Here is a 16,790-nt window from a genome sequence, read left to right as displayed (position 1 = left end):
GATTTAGCTTATGTTTTCATAAACTTGTGATATGCTAATTTTATGGAAAGAGGAACAGATAAGTAAACATCTCAGGAAAACTAGTTTTCAAAGCAGATGTTCTTTCACAAAAAGACATCAGAACTTACTGTTTCACTTTGAGTTGAGACACTACGGGTAAAATATTAAAGAAATAGATATGTCTTTCCATCACTTGCTCAGCAATGGATCCTCTGCAGTGAATGGGTGCCGTCAGAATGAGAGTCCAAACAGCTGATAAAAACATCACAATAACCCACACCAGTCCATCAGTTAACATCTTGTGAAGCCAAAAGTGGTGTGTTTGTAAGAAACAAATATGAGTCCATTATAATGCTTCCTCCAGTGAAAAATTCAATCAGCTGTTGTCCTCACATTAAAATTCACCCACATATTTGTTTAGAGCCGTTTTGGCTTGTAAATGGTGCTGATCCGTGCGGATTTCTCCCCTGATCACAGATTTTCAACAAACACATTTTTTGGGTAAACTATTCCTTTAAATCTATGAAGTGAAGAAAAGACCTTCAAAAGTATTTATGATTTGTTGGAAGTGGATGAAAAATGACTGAGCTACACCTGTTTGAATTCGACGAAGTCAGCAAAGTTAATTTTGAGAAAAATCAAGCTCTCGGCTTTCATAAAAAATATCTTAATTTGTGTTTTGAAGATGAACGGAGGTCTTGCTGGTTTGGAACGACATGAGGGTGAGTAATTAGTGACAGAATTTTCACTTTTGGGTGAACTATCCCTTTAAGACAAATTCCTTCATGTTTCTTATGCACTAAATGCTCAAATTAAATACTAACAAAAGAACTATTAGACTGGAAACCCAACTATACACCCCGCTTTGCTTTAGAAAATAATTTATTTCAAGTTTTATATGTATAATACAAACTTTTTCAAAAATAAAACCTGCTTAATGCACAATTGTGTAGTAGTTGGAGAAGAGCTCTTCACCACAATTAATATCTCTCAGTGACACGAGAACTACGCAGCGCAAAGGTCTGAAATAGAAACAGACAGATGAATGTCAGTAATTATGTCCTAATAATAATAATGGCATATGAAATCTTGCCTTTGAGTATCAGCTCTGTAGTTGACATTAGGCAGGAACTGGCGGAGCTCAAGAGGAAACGCATCTGGCACGTCATATTCCTGATAGCAGACATTCGCTGCTTTTTCTGTGGAGGACAAGACAAGACACTTAATAGTCTTATGTTTTCCTTTATAACTGTGGATGGTACAAACTGTAATCAAGCTGACTGACCGTTAGAACAGTTGTTGACGTACTGTCCCACTGCGAGAGGGTTGACGGGGTCAGAGGTCAGCCAGGAGCAGTCACTCAGAAGAAAGGGGCCGAGTCTGTCCCGTCCGCTACACGATCTGTGTTCATCAGTCAAGACGTTTGATTTGTGTCTGTGTGTTCTGCACTTCATAATGCTGAATGCTCTGAACGCTGCTGCTCACCGGTACACTGTCTTAGAGATCGCTCTGTCGTTGCCGTCGATCAAAACGCCGTCGATGCATCTAAATATAAACGGATTTCTGATCGACTGGAAGAAGATGGGCTCATCCGCCTGATAGATGGTTCCTGTGAAAGGAGAACATCAGCAGCATTCTTACGATGAACTGACTAAAGACAGATCAGTGCAAGTAACATTAATATTGATGACAGACAGAAGTCAATTAAAAGATTAAAATAAATTCAGGTTTTAATAACTAAGGAAAACTACAGGACAGCAGTAATAACCTGACCTTCATTATTATGAAATTGCATGAGATGTAGACATAAATTCATAGAAATTATTTGAAAACAATAAAATCGTGCATTGTTTTTAAAACACTAATAGTATGAAACAAATTAAAAATGATTACTACTACTACTACTATTATTATTATGTATAGTAATATTTATAATTATATTAATATACTATTTAATATGAATAATTATTATGTATTAAATAAAAAATTATTGTTATTAATTATCCAAACATAATATATTATTTAATAACAATTAATATTTATGATAATGTAATATATATTTTAATATTAATATATCATTTAATATTAATAAGTATCTATTAAACATAAAATATTATTTATTATATATTAATAATAATAAAATAATGAATTAATAATAATTGTTATTAATTGTTACTATTTAATTACAATAATTATTATAATTGTTAACGTTAATAATTAATTTTAAATAACAATTATTAATATTATAAATATTTATTTATTATGCAACTACTAAAGTCACCAATACAGTTGTAAAACATTAATAACATGAATCATTTTAAACAATAATTATTACTTCTACTACTTATAATTGTTATTCTTAGTGGTAGTAACATTAATAATAATAATTTGTAATAATGTCATATTTGTAATAATATTCATAATATTAATATAGCATTTAATAATATTAATTATCATTATTTTAAAATAAAATAGTAATTAAATATTATTCTTTATAATTTATATAAGATGCCTGAAATCAATCTAAACTGAAGTGTTGCAGAGACACATGACGTCATAAAGGATAACTGGATACATTGTTTTATCACAAATATGAAATTGCATAAGAAATGTATGCATAAAATGTCTAAAAATTGTTTGAAAAGAGAAATGTTGCATTAATCACTATTAAAAATATTGTCAGTTTTAGTTTTTTATTCAGTTACATAAAGATTTGAAACAGTAATATGAATTGTATTAAATAATGATAATATGTAATAATAATAATAATAATAATAATACTTACATTTATATTTAGCAGACGCTTTTATCCAAAGCTAATTATCTAAATGAGGACAATGGAAGCAATGATATGCAAGTGCTATAACAAGTCTCAGTTAGCCTAACGCAGAACACATAGCATAGTTATATATATATATATAATATATATATATATATATATATATATATATACACACACACACACAGTGTTGGGGAAAGTTACTTTTAAAAGTAATGCATTACAATATTGCGTTACTCCCCAAAAAAGTAACTAATTACGTTACTTAGTTACTTTTTATGGAAATTAATGCGTTACTTTACTAGTTACTTAAAAAAAGTAATCTGATTGCACAACTCGCGTTACTTGTAATGTGTTACACCCAACACTGTATGTATACACACACACACACACAGTAAACAAGTATATAGAATAGATAAAATAGAATTAGAATATAGAGTGCTAGAGTTCGAGGGTCAAATAATGATGGAAGAGATGTGTTTTAGCAGTTTCTTGAAGATTGAGTGTGTTGTTTATGTATTGTTTCAAGATGAACTGAATTGTTACAGTGACACGTGACGTCATAAAGGATACCTGGATACATCGCTACAAGAGTTCCTCTCGGCGCGCGTCCCTGCGTCACAAACACTCCGTTTCCCGCGAACTGCAGAGAGCTGCGCTCCCGCGCGACACTGAAGCCCAGAGTGTTCCGCGTCACTGCGCTGCGTTCATCAGCAACATTAGCGCCAAGATTCTTCAGGTCATGGTTCAGTAGCTGAGTGAATAAACACACGAGAGACCCGAGCACCTCCTCGTCCTGAAGTAACTTGTCCTGGGATCGATCCTTCACCTGACGAAGAGTTCTGGGAAAACAGAGGCACTCAACTCAGTAACTGAACAGAATCTGAAGCAGAGCACGGACTGAACTATAACCTGACCTCTCATTTTTCTGCAGATTTAGCGCTATCCAGGGGACAAATCTGTGCCTGTAGGATTTCCACCTGAGCGCAAGAGCTTTAATCATATTAATCATTTACATCAGAGCTGCATGTGCAAACAGCCTTACTGTTCCTGCGAATGTGAATCTTCTGGATGATTCGGTTGAATCGATTCGCTTAGCGCTTATAAAACGCTCGACTCTGAGCGTGAACACTTTACATAATTTATATGATGTGTTCGGAAATATAGAGATAAACAGTGGCATTTAACTACTTATTTATTCACTTCAAAAATAAGGCATTCAATTTCTCGCCGGGACTTCTGTGAACTGGTTCAATGAAACGAATCGACTCGCTGAAAATGAATCGGATTTCTCCAAGCTATTCTACTCTACCGCCACCTAGCGTTTAGGAGACCGGTGCCACGGTAGAAAGATGTCACATGTTCCTTTATTTGTTTAGATGTAAAACATGACATGAGTATGTAAAAACTCTCTGTAACAATTTTTAACTATTATTATTATTATTATTAATAGACTTGGAAAGCAGAAAAAAAATCTGTACAATTTATAATATATGCAGAAAAGCTATTGATACATACACATTACACATACATGTGTGTGTATGGTTTTTGTTACATTTTTTTTATACATAAGTAAACATTTATAATATTTTATACATTTTAATTAAAAATAAGTAACAATATTATACATTTAATATTATAAAATAACATAAAAATTAAAATCTAATATTTTTTATTAAGAATAATTATTTTTTAAATATTCTAATTATTTTGAAACCGGACAAAAATCTCCTTTAAATATGCATAGTCTGAGACCAAACCGTATAAACCGTAAACATTATTAATTAGACCCGTTTTCATATTAATCATGTCCTATGCTAAATGTTGCTATAATAATCGATCACAGTGACTTGCATCTGCTCGCATTCTGATTGGAGGACACTATTGCGTACGGAGGAGAAGGCGTGCCCTCTGCGAAATACAAAAATGTGATTGGACCGCCTTTAGCCCCGCCTCCACCGGCAGCAGCAGGGATGGACGCGCTGGTGAACCGCTCTACTGCGTCGCGTTTATAACCGTTAACGTACGGGATCCTCTTAGCGCGTTTGATTAAAACAGACACAGTTCGTCGCTTGTCTCCATCATAGGATCTCAAGCCAGCAGGATGGCAGACGGCGGCGGCGGCTGCGTGATGCTCCGCGGCGCTCAGATCCGGGACCTGCTGGACGCCCAACACAACGTGCTGTTCGACTGCGACGGCGTCATCTGGAACGGAGAAACGGCCGTTACCGGAGCTCCGGAGGTGGTCAGTCTGCTCAAGCAGCGCGGCAAACGCGTGTTCTTCGTCACCAACAACTGCACCAGGCCGCGGGAGAACTACGTGCAGAAGTTCAGCCGCCTCGGCTTCGCGGACGTCGCGGAGGAGGAGATCTTCAGCTCGGCGTACTGCTCCGCGGCGTACCTGCGCGACGTGGCGCGGCTGCGGGGGAAGGTGTACGTGATCGGCTGCAGCGGGGTGATGAAGGAGCTGCGGGACGCCGGGGTGCCGGTGGCGGAGGAGGAGGACGCGGAGCCGGGCGCCAGCATCTACACCTGCCCGCTGGACCCGGATGTGAAGGCGGTGCTGGTGGGATACGACGAGAACTTCACCTTCATGAAGCTCGCCAAAGCCTGCTGCTACCTGAGGAACTCTGAGTGCCTGTTCCTGGCCACTGACCCGGACCCCTGGCACCCGCTGAAAGGAGGCAGGGTCACCCCGGGTAAGTTTCGTCTCGCACTAGTGCATGGATCAGGGAAGCTTTTATGCTGTATCTTATTAAAATCAGAAGCAGAGAATGTGGATGTCATGGGTTATCTGAATATTTCCACACACCCACATAACAGATTTAGCTGATTTCTTTCATAAATTACAGTGACTGCTCTAAAATATGAAACCCTAATGTTTCAGGAGTTCAGGTGACATGATTGTTTGATAACTGTTTTATGTATGTGCTTTATTTTTTTAAGATGAACTGTTTTTCCAAGGCTGTTTTCTGTCATAGCTATGCAAAGATTAGATTTTAAAATCAGTATCATAACTATTAAACGATTTCTTGTTATGGTTTTAAACCTGTATTAACCTCAGAATGATCTCAAAGTAAAACGCTAAAGTCTGATTTTGTGGTGGCTGTGCTTTAAAATTAAATTATAATCTTAATTCAATTGATGAAAGATTTTGAAAGTCTGGTAGTACATGTCTGAAAATGATTAACAGTTGAAAACATTAGGAATTTAGAAATGTAATCAGTTACATTAATAAAGTAATAGAAATAGTTACACTACTTATTACATTTTAGATTGGGTAACTTGTAATCTGTAACCTATTACATTTCCAGAGTAACCTTGCCAGCACTGGTCATGAAACATGTCCAGGTCACACATCACCTCAAAATCAAAAGTGAAAAGCTGATATGGAGTGGTGTAGCCTGTGGTTTATATGTTTTATGTGATAATGTGCTGTCATGGTTTGTTCCCAAATTATAGTTTTGGGTGTAATTATGCAAACGGAAATTTCTTCAAGCAAAATATTGGGTTCCCACAGTCCTGGAATACCTTACAAATATGAACAATTGCCGAAATTTGTTCTGAAGAATTACATCTGTTCTCTCATTCATTAAAATCTGCAGCATTGATTAAAGAACTTTTTTTTTTTTTTTTCAATGACCATTAATTAAAATGACACAGATTTGGGTGTAAATTTGCTTAGTTGGCATTAAAATACACTATGCATATAATTTCTTAAAGCAAAATAAAACCTGACAAAAGTGGAAGTTTTTTTTTTTTTTTTTTTTTGAAAACATAAAGCTGATTTTAAGAACTATTATGACTTTCTGCATTGACATCATTTTGATGTTAATTCAACACTTTTCTCCACTAAAACTCTCAAAATAAATGTTCATGTTACAATATTTTTATGCATCCTGGCTTTTAAAATCATGGTAACTATAAGCAGAATTTTTATGTTTTTTGTTTTTTTGCAATAAGAAAATAAAGCCTATTTTAGGATCATTTAGATTTTTCTGCGTTCTGGCATAATTTTCATGACAATTCAACCTTTTTTTTTTTCCAACAACTTTTTTATTTTTTAATTTAAAAAATAAATGTTCTTTAAATTTATTTATAAATATAATATTTTCCTACATTCGGACTATTATTATTTTTCATGACAATTCAACACTGTTTTCTCCATTATAATCAACATAAATTAAAAGCTTTTTTTTTTTTTTTTTAAATGAAAGTAATGAGAGTTTTGGGTGTAAAATGTAAAATACACTATTCATATAATTTCTTAAAGCAAAACAAAAAACAACTTTACAAATATAGAAGAATTAAGCTTTTTTAAATAAAAGAAATAAAGCCTATTTGAAGGACTATTACAACATTTTGTGCTTTGACATACTTTTTATGTCAAACATTTTCTCCACCAAAACTCTCATTGCTTGTAAATAAATAAATAAACAGTTTGTTTATAATATAATATTTGTTATGCATTATGGCTATTAAAATCATGGGAACTATAAGCAGGAAAAAAAGAAATAAGAGAATAAAAAATAAAATAATGACAATCCAACAACACTCTCATTGCTGTAATGCAAACATATATAAAAATCAACATTAAAGGCATTTGTTTAATGACAGTAATGAGAGTTTTGGGTGTAAATGTGCTTAATTGTCATTAAAAACACAATGCAAACCATTGCTTAAACATAAATGAATGTATGGTTCCCACATATATTATAAACATTGTCCTATCCTTGATTCCAATCCTGGAAAACATTGTCGTCATAAACTACTAGAACGGGTCATGCAAAATTTGTTTACTAGGATGAGAGTTGCTGAAATCGCGTTTGGTCTCGTACTGTATCGTGTATCTTGTCAGTGTGTGCACTTGCTTGGCCATTTGTAGTTGATAAACAGGAAAGTGGGTCCAGCTGAATTGAAATGATCATTTGTTAGATTGGTATAATGAAGGTTATTATACCGCGGCAGCGGTCGCGGCAGTCGTCGTGTGAAGCCCTCTTAGTGTGAAGACCAAAGAGTGTAAAGACCATCGACTCTACCGTGCGACTCCACCGGGCAGGGACACCGGCAAGGGATAGTAGTAGCTTTTTATTTAATTTTTTCATTGATATGTTTATTATTGAAATGTTGTTGTTATATGCATGTTAATTTTATTTAATTTATTTTCTTAAATATGTGGGTAGATAGTATTTATAGAGTTGTAACTTTTTAGTTTTAGTTACTTTTTCTTATTTGTAAGTCGCTTTGGACAAAAGCGTCTGCTAAATGACGTAAGTAAGTAAGTAAAAAAACAGGGAAATGTATTGGTCAAAGTGTTTAAACCTGAAAATTACTTTGCAATTTTTTTATTTCTTTTGATTTTGATGTGAAATGTGACATGGACATGTTTTCAAGGGGTTTATTCTGTCTAAAATCTGTCAAACATTCCTCTCATCCTCAAGCGTTTGAAGCTTTAGCTCTGCCGAGCTGTTTTAGGCCTGTTTTTTGAGTGACTCTAGAAGGTGACTGTCAGAAACACATTGTCTGATTCACAATGAGCGTCGGTGAATGAGGTTTGAACGCACTGTCAGAAGAGAGTGAACGCTCTCTGTGATTGGTTGGTTCTGCCTTGCAACATTTGCTCTGTGTTCAGATGAGCAGGAAAATAGTTCTATCCTACACAATTATTCGCTAACACAGGTTATAGGGTTGGGTATTGTTTGAATTTGATCAATTCCGATTCTTCGTAGTTTCGAATCCAATAAGATAAAAAATTCAACCAAACATTTATTCTGTCTTTTTACAAAGCATTCTGCTGCAGCTGAATAACATGAAGTCTACCAAAATAACTTTTGCCTATGCTTTTTACAAAAATACCACCGCAAAAACAGCTACACTAATATAAATTTCAAATATTAAAGTGTTAAAGTAAACAGTCAGCAATAAAATGGGAACAAACAAATCAATTAGCAATAGCATAAATACAACTGAACCAAATTTCCGGTACTGTAATTAGTTTAAAAACACTGCATAGATTTCTTTTCATAATTAAAATATAGATTAAAGTTATTAAACATATTCAGTCAAGATCAGTGAATGATTTTTTTAATTTGATTAACATTAATTAGTGCGTTTATTAGACTTCTGTCTCTTTAATACCGAACGCACGCAGATCTAAAAATACCATACACAAGCGTTTTCTTTCTCATCTGTTTACATTCACTTAAGACAAAAACGGCTGTGTTTATGATGATATATGATGACGTGGTTTTCTGCATACTGGTTGATAAATATGAAAAAAAAAAAAAATCAGTTTTGGCCCGGAACAACTTTTTCTGCAGTGGAAAAGCATGGAAATGTTTGAGAACGCACACAAACCAGGAACCTGCACTGAGACCGGTGCACCAACGACTATAGAAATACAAAGATGGGTCACTCCTATACTTATGAATGGGAGAAACTGCAACGTGCAATATGGTGGGATAGTCCCGCCTTTTAAATGAAAGAGCCAATCACTGATTGGTAAAGTCATCGCGTCACTGCAGCAGCCTTATAAGCTCCGGTTCCCATAGAAACCAAAAATAAAAAAGGTTCCCATAGAAACCTGAGGCTAGAGCAGCCGATGGGCGTGCACAGTCACAAGCGCGTTGGAGCTACACATGTGCATTGGCTGATCTAGCCTGAAAAATAAGCTTTTTAAACGCTCTTTGTGCATGAGAAAAAACATTCATGGGGCAGTTCATTTCAGATTTTGTTGCTGATGTGAAATATGTAATTTAATCGCGATTTCAGTGAGCCATTTTTGAGATTTCAGGATTCCCCCATTCATTTAGATAAAATATATTGCAAATATGGCGCCCGAGTGAACGGACTTACCTTGAAAGGGACTTTGGCTGCACGCTAACAAGGCACAAGTTCTTTCCGTTCCTGCTCTTAAATAATTTTAAATCGCATTAAAATGCAAATGCAGGAATTAGGGGTGTGCGATATGACGATTTTTGATCGTGGACGATAAAAATGTCTCCACGATCTGCTTTTTAAGAAATATCGTAGTATCGCGCTACAGCACACATTATGTCAAATACAGTTCTGGCGCCTCCGTCTCTATATACAACACGACATACAGCAGTAGAGTTACTCTGACAGGACACTGCACTTATTCGCGATCGCAATAGTACATTATTTGCACACAAGCCTTGCTGGTTAAATGTTTCATTCGCGCGCTGGTCTGACGTGCGCTTTTTCTGAGCGCATACACCTGAAGCACGCGCACTAAAAAGCCTGTCTAACAGCGCGAGCGCCTGATTACTCAACTAAGTTATATTTTGCGCTAATACTGTCAAAACACACAAGGTTTACATACAGACTGAGTTGGTTATCTCTAAAATGAAAGTAAATAGTTAAGAGAGAAACGGATGCGTGCCTGTATATTAGATGCGTGCAGCTCTTAAAGGGACAGGACACTAAACATGCTGTCGACTGTCATTAAAGGGATAGTTCACCCTAAAATTTAATTTCTGTCATTATTTACTCACTCACATGTTGTCCCAAACCTCTATTAATTTCTTGTGCTGAACCCAAAATAAGATATTTTGAAGAATGAGGGTAACCAAACAGTTGCTGGTCTACATTGAATTTGATAGAAGGAAAGAAAAATCCTATGGAAGTCCCTGAGGACCAGCAACTGTTTGGTTTTCCACCTTCTTCAAAATAGCATTTATGTTCAGCAGAAGAAAGAAACTCACTCAGGTTTAAAACAACTTTTGAGTAAATGATGGTATAAAACATTATGACAGAATTGACAGACAGATGACAGAATATTTATTTTTGGGGGAACTATTCATTTAACGTTAACAAAACGCAAAGAAAAAAAATCACTCACTATTCTTGACTGAAAAACTTTAATACAGTTTATTTAGGAATCAGTCTATCTAGTGTTTTATTTTTATATTTGTTCATTTCATTTCATTGAATGCTGCTAAATACACCTATAGTACCTGAAAATAAAGCACTGTTTGTTTTATTTGTATATTATGTGTATCTTTATTCTTATTTTTTAATAAGAAAGATAAAATAATGACAAAGATTTTTTATCTTCGCCCACTTTGGCCTAAATATCTGCCATGCATCTTTGTCTTTCTAGTTTGGCTGTAATGCTCAGACAACTTGTAAAACCAAAATAGTAAAACCAACATGACAAAGAATCGTGATAAAATCGTGAATCGTGATATTTCTAAAAAAAAAATCGTGATATGATATTTTTCCCATATCGCCCACCCCTAGCAGGAATCGTTAAGCAGAATCGAAATGCACGGCTCACACTATACTATAGGAGTTTTAAAATCCAAACCAATTATGAAATCTGGTTGCAGCACACACATAAGGAGAATCTTAGCAGATTGTCTTCGCTCAAATCTTAAACGTGTACACACAGGGGTGGCACGGTACACAGATGTCACGGTTCGGTATGTACCTCGGTTCGGGGGTCATGGTTCGATACGATTTCGGTACAACAGGAATTCAAACAGTTCATTTTTGTGACGGGCTTAATTTGTTCACAGAAAGGAAACTCAAATGACAGAAAGCAACATCCTGTTTGTTTTCTTTATTTTATAAATGTTTTGATTTCATTGTGATTTGTACGCAAATAAAAGCAGATCTTTATACAGTGATGCATTATGACGATAAGTGTTTAAAGTTGATTCTGCTGGTATAAGGAAACAGTTGAAGTGATCGCGTTACACTCACGCACACATCAGTTCCAGCATTGCTAAAGTTGGTACTTTAATCTAAATAAAATACAGCGAGCCAAACATCAGCGCACCCGCCTCTGTGTCACCGTTGGATCGCGACTGAAGTACAAAGCCTATAATTTACATAATAAATAATAGTTTAGCATTCAGATACGTTACATCGCAAATATGTAAATATTATGGAATATTTGGATTTGTGCCGAATGAGAGGTAGGATACACGAGCACAAAGCTCCATTTCACAAACAGTTGAGTGCGGAAGCCTTTAAACTAAAGTACACTCCTTTGTCAGTCTATGTGAGAGACGCGTTCAGAATCAGCACACGGTCACTGTCTAGGGTGCTTAGTTTTTAAGCGTGCAACTCACAGCATTTGCTGTTCTTCTGCTGGCGGTTATCAAACAGCGTTGCATTGCTGCGGACGCCCCCTTCTGGATTGGGGGTGAATTGACTGTATTCGTTTTAAGGCTACACACTACAAGATTTAAAAAAATCATGGCTCATCGCACACTACAAGATATGTTACTACAAAACATCAAGAAGCAGTTTCCTCCGTCTCCACTATCCAACGGAGCCGTACAGCAGCTGTTTTGTGGTCGTGCATTGGCTATTGTGAAAGTACTGACGTAATCCATATAGCCGTCATCATCCCGATTTAAATCCTAAAGCCAGGCTCACACTACAGGAGTTTTAGCTCGATTTAGCCCCGATTTCCCCCTCCTGAGAATCAGTGCAAAAATCTTGTCGAGCACCTCGATCGGAGCAGATCTGGAGGTGCAAAATACGATCGGTGAACGCCTCACATTACCAGATAATCTGCGCTAAACATCAGAACCGATCGAGGTGCTCGACAAGATTTTTGCTCTGATTCTCAGGAGGGGGAAATCGGGGCTAAATCGGGCTAAAACTCCAGGCTTTATCGAATAACCCTGTTCTTGGAAATTTGGAACCTGTTCTAAAATGGAACCGGTTTTCGATACCCAACCCTAAAAATCACTGGTAAATAAAACACACCTTAATATCAATATTTTTAGTATCGATACTTTGGAGTCTCTCATCGATACTTCAGGATCGATAAGCTCAAACACAGGGTTCAGTATGACTTTTTCAAAGGTTTAATAGACACGAGCGAATCGTTGTCATTTAGAAATGAAATCAGGAGGGTGTTTGAATCGAGATGGCCATCTTTTACTGATTAATGGTGCAGCTCTAGTGTGACTGTGACGCAGGGTCCGGCAGTCTCACGGCCGCTCTGGAGACGGCCAGCAGCAGGAAGGCCACGGTCATCGGGAAGCCCAACCGCTTCATGTTCGACTGCATCGCCAGCCAGTTTGGTGTGGACCCGGCGAGCTCGCTGATGATCGGAGACCGGCTGGAGACGGACGTTCTGTTCGGCAGCAACTGCGGCCTGACCACGGTGCTGACGCTGACGGGCGTCTCCACGCTGCAGGAAGCGCTCGCGTATAGAGACAGCCAGGAGCCGCAGCAGAAGCACTGCGTGCCTGATTACGTGATGGAGTCTGTGGCCGATTTCCTGCAGGCGCTGGAGGACTGACAACTACACTGTTCCTCAACCGGACGCTCTGCTGATGTCTGAAGAAATGACCACAGAATTCCACTTAAATACATGCTACTTAAATATATGTGACCCTGGACCACAAAACCAGTCATAAGGGTCTTTTTTTTTAAGTTGAGATTTATACATCATCTGAAAGCTGGATAAATAGGACAATTTTTGGGTGAGATACAACTGTTTGAAAATCTGGAATCTGAAGGTGCAAAAAAAGTCAAAACTCAAAATATTGAGAAAATTGCCATTTAAAGTTGTTCAAATGAAGTTCTTAGTAATGCATATTACTAATCAAAAATTAAGTTTTGATGCATTTATGATGCATGGAACATTTATCTTTACTTAATACCCTAATGATTTTTGGAAAATGGATAATTTTGACCCATACAATGGCTATTGCTACAAATATACCTGTGCTACTTAAGACTGACGTTTTGCTCCAGGGTCACCAATTTCTCCCATTTTATTTAGTTTTCCTGAAAGGTAAGAATATATAAAGGGGTTTCATTTTTATTTATTTAATTTTATTTTTCATTTTAAAGTTTTTTATTTTATTTTTTTATTTTATTTATTTTTTAATTATATATAATTTTTTTATTTGGTGTTATTTTATTGTTAAAGTATTCAAGAGGATGCAAATGTTCATGAATTCATTATTTTATATTTTCATAATTTTTAAAGAAGATATAAAATATTAAGAAAATAAGGAATGAAAAAAATTAAATCCCCTTCGTTATAATTACCTTTCAATAATAAAATAACACAACATAAAATAAAACAATCCACTAAAATACCTTTCAATAATACAAACTATTATAACAACAATAAAATAAAAACCCCTAAAATATAAATAGTTTTGAGTAATGAAAATAAAAAAATACCCTAAAATACCTTTTTAATAACGCAAAAAATGTAAAGTTTTTGTTTAGTTTTATCATTGAAAAATAATTATATATTAAGGGATTCATAATTTTTTATATTTTACTTTTATTATTGAAAGGTAATAAAAACAATTTATTTTTATTTTACTTTAGAAAGGTAATAATATTTAAAGGGATACTCCACCCTAGGGATGCACGATATTGGAATTCTGCCGATATTCGATATGCCGATATTTTCCAACTCATTTTGGCCGATATCGATGCCGATACAGATATATTTCCTTTTGTTTGGAAACAACACCAAGTCTCTCCTGTGCAGAAATTATAAGCAAAATATTATTAATTTTGGTTAGTTTTTAACAAGAACTTATTTATTAGAATTAAATAAAAAATAAAGTTTTTTTTTTTTTAACAGTACATTGACGCTTTGAAAATAAATATAAATCAACTATATCAATCGCTGCATTTTTTTCCCCCAGAAAGATGCAGTGTTAACCCTAATATTTTATTTTAAGATTTAACATTTGTAGATGGTCTAAAACAAAAGAGTTGTAAAAATTCTGAAAGTCTTTTAGAGCTCATGATTTGTTTAAAAAATAAAACGTTACACATTAATGAATAAATCAGTATATATAAAATTATTTAATTTACAAGTGTCATGTTTGTGATTTTTTTTTTTTTTTTTTTTTTTTTTTTTCCCCATGTAAGCTATAGCTTCTGACCATTAAATCAAAACATACTTATTTTATTGCATCAATTACTGCTTTATTTAATCAGAAACACAGTCTAAATGTTATTTGTGTAGGCTATTTTACTTTTAATTTAATTAGAAGTAGGCCAACAGCGCCCCTACTATTAAAACTACTTACCGAACGGGCATTAGGACCTGGGGGAGGCTGTCACTGCTGCCCCTGCTTGTGCTATAACTGTTTACTCTATCACACCGAACGCGTCATTCTGTACATGCCTTCACACATTAAATGCAGCGATCCAAAACAGTCAATCTATTCATCATTCAGACAAAACTTTGCTTCAAGAATGAGCCACATTGCTGACGTGATCTAATCGCTAGCACACCCTGAGCACATGCGAGTTAACCCCTTCGCCTTATCGGCAAGACATATCGGCATAATTTTGCATGTCAGGCCGATGCCGATATTTACATTTAAAGTCATTATCGGCCGATTTCGATATCAGTCTGATAATATCGTGCATCCCTACTCCACCCCAAAATTAAAATTGTCAATATTCGTTCCAAATCCGTAAAAGCTTAGTTTGTCCTTGGAACACAATTGAAGATATTTTGGATGAAAGCCAGGAGGCTCGTGACTCCCATTGACTGCATGGTAAATTGTACTGTCAAGGTCCATAAAAGCATGAAAAGCATCGTCAGAATAGTCCATCTGCCATCAGTGGTTCAATCTGGATTTTATGAAGCGACGAGAATACTTTTTGTACGCAAAGAAAATAAAAATAATGACATTTATTCAACAATTCGTCTCCTCTCTGTGTGTCAGCGTAGCGCCAGTTTGGAGAGCATCTGATGGACTCGGTGCGTATGCTATTCTCTGTAATCAGTAACGCATTTTTTTCTTAATTTTGTTATTTTATTATTGACGGGTAATGCTGTTTGAGGACTTCATTTTTTTCATGAATTATTACATATTTTCATAATCTAGTAAAATATAAAATAACACGTGAAGGAAATATTAAATTAATTAAAATTTAATTGAAAAATGAAATGTAAATCCCCTTAAATGTAATTACCTTTCAGAAATAAAATACAAAAACACTGAATAAAATAGAAAAATCCCCTAAAATACCTTTCAATAATACAAAGTATTAAATATTTAATTAATGCATTGTTTTATTTTTGAAAGGTGATTTATATTTTAATGGGTTTTTTATTATTAAAAGGTAATAAAGTTTAAAAAAATTAAATCCTATTACATTGATTTACATTTGATTAAATTCGAATTTTTTTTTAAATGTTCTGCTATTATTTTATTTTATTTTTTGATGGATCAGAATGAATGAGATGAATCCTGGCCATGATGTGAATCCAACAGTTGTTTTGTGTCTTCAGCTTGTGTTGGTTTGTTTAGCTTCATCTGTCAGAGGAATCTCACAGTAAACAGCTTCTCAGATAAGACTCATTTATGCAGCACATGCTTTCAACAGACAAAGAGCAGTATAATAAAGAAGATGAACTTGAATATGAATATGACTTCCTTTCTTCCCTGTAACTCAAAGGGACGGATGCTGTCAAACTCCAGAAAGACAAGCCGTCTTTGAGAAGCAGTCGTGCATGAGATGAGCTCTGTATGACTGCAGGAGGCGTTTTGTCTTGTCTGGATCTTAATGACACTCATCCTGGTTTCCTTGTGTGAATATTCTGCTTCAACCTCTTTTGTGCGCCATAGAAAAAATAAAGACATCGGGTTTGGAGGGAGAGTAAATTACGGAAATCTACTTAATATATTGACTGAATATATATATATATCTCCCCTTTTACTAGATTTTTAATTTAATTTTTTTATATATAATGTAATCTTTTTTGTTTTATTATTATAAGGTATATTTTACATATGTTTATTATTATTATTAAAAGACTTCAGTCCTGTATTTTCAGAAGGCAGTTTCATTCTCAGCCATCAGTCAGAAGACAATCGACTACCATCCCTCGACTCTAACATGAGTTACGATGAAGTAAACGCATTGGTGATTAGTTAAGTCTAGTTAAAGCACTGTGCCAATCCAAATCTCTACTTGGTGATGGGACAGTTTAGAGCAGTTTGACCAATGCAGGGACTAATTTATGTGCCAACTA

The 16,790-nt window shown here is 35.2% G+C and overlaps 2 protein-coding genes across 2 annotated transcripts; one reads left to right on the top strand and one right to left on the bottom strand.

Moving 5' to 3' along the window:
- Positions 1-867: 867 nt before the first annotated feature.
- setd9 (SET domain containing 9) lies at positions 868-4,032 on the bottom strand. The gene is made up of 6 exons (XM_079408251.1): positions 3,697-4,032; positions 3,353-3,621; positions 1,486-1,609; positions 1,286-1,401; positions 1,094-1,199; positions 868-1,022 (listed from the first exon to the last, which is right to left on the bottom strand). The coding sequence occupies exons 1-6, from the start codon at positions 3,789-3,791 to the stop codon at positions 935-937; spliced, it is 798 nt and encodes a 265-aa protein (XP_079264377.1). The 5' UTR covers positions 3,792-4,032; the 3' UTR covers positions 868-934.
- Positions 4,033-4,765: 733 nt separating this feature from the next.
- Positions 4,766-13,305, top strand: LOC306864302 (chronophin-like). The gene is made up of 2 exons (XM_079408245.1): positions 4,766-5,478; positions 12,739-13,305. Exons 1-2 carry the CDS (start codon positions 4,884-4,886, stop codon positions 13,062-13,064), a joined length of 921 nt encoding a protein of 306 aa, XP_079264371.1. The 5' UTR covers positions 4,766-4,883; the 3' UTR covers positions 13,065-13,305.
- The last annotated feature ends 3,485 nt before the right edge of the window (positions 13,306-16,790 follow it).

This window comes from Barbus barbus (assembly GCF_936440315.1).
Source record: "Barbus barbus genome assembly, chromosome: 45".
NCBI lineage: Eukaryota > Metazoa > Chordata > Actinopteri > Cypriniformes > Cyprinidae > Barbus > Barbus barbus.
Note: the sequence above shows the minus strand (reverse complement) of the source record. Positions and strands in the feature narration are given on the sequence as shown.

Coding starts and splice junctions, on each gene's coding strand:
- setd9 (XM_079408251.1), bottom strand. CDS start 3,791: ATGATTAATATGATTAAAGCTCTTGCGCTCAGGTGGAAATCCTACAGG. Junction 1,610..3,352: donor TCTTGTAGCGATGTATCCAG/GTATCCTTTATG, acceptor CTCCTTTCACAG/GAACCATCTATCAGGCGGAT. Junction 1,023..1,093: donor TACAGAGCTGATACTCAAAG/GCAAGATTTCAT, acceptor TTTCTATTTCAG/ACCTTTGCGCTGCGTAGTTC.
- LOC306864302 (XM_079408245.1), top strand. CDS start 4,884: ATGGCAGACGGCGGCGGCGGCTGCGTGATGCTCCGCGGCGCTCAGATC. Junction 5,479..12,738: donor AGGAGGCAGGGTCACCCCGG/GTAAGTTTCGTC, acceptor ACTGTGACGCAG/GGTCCGGCAGTCTCACGGCC.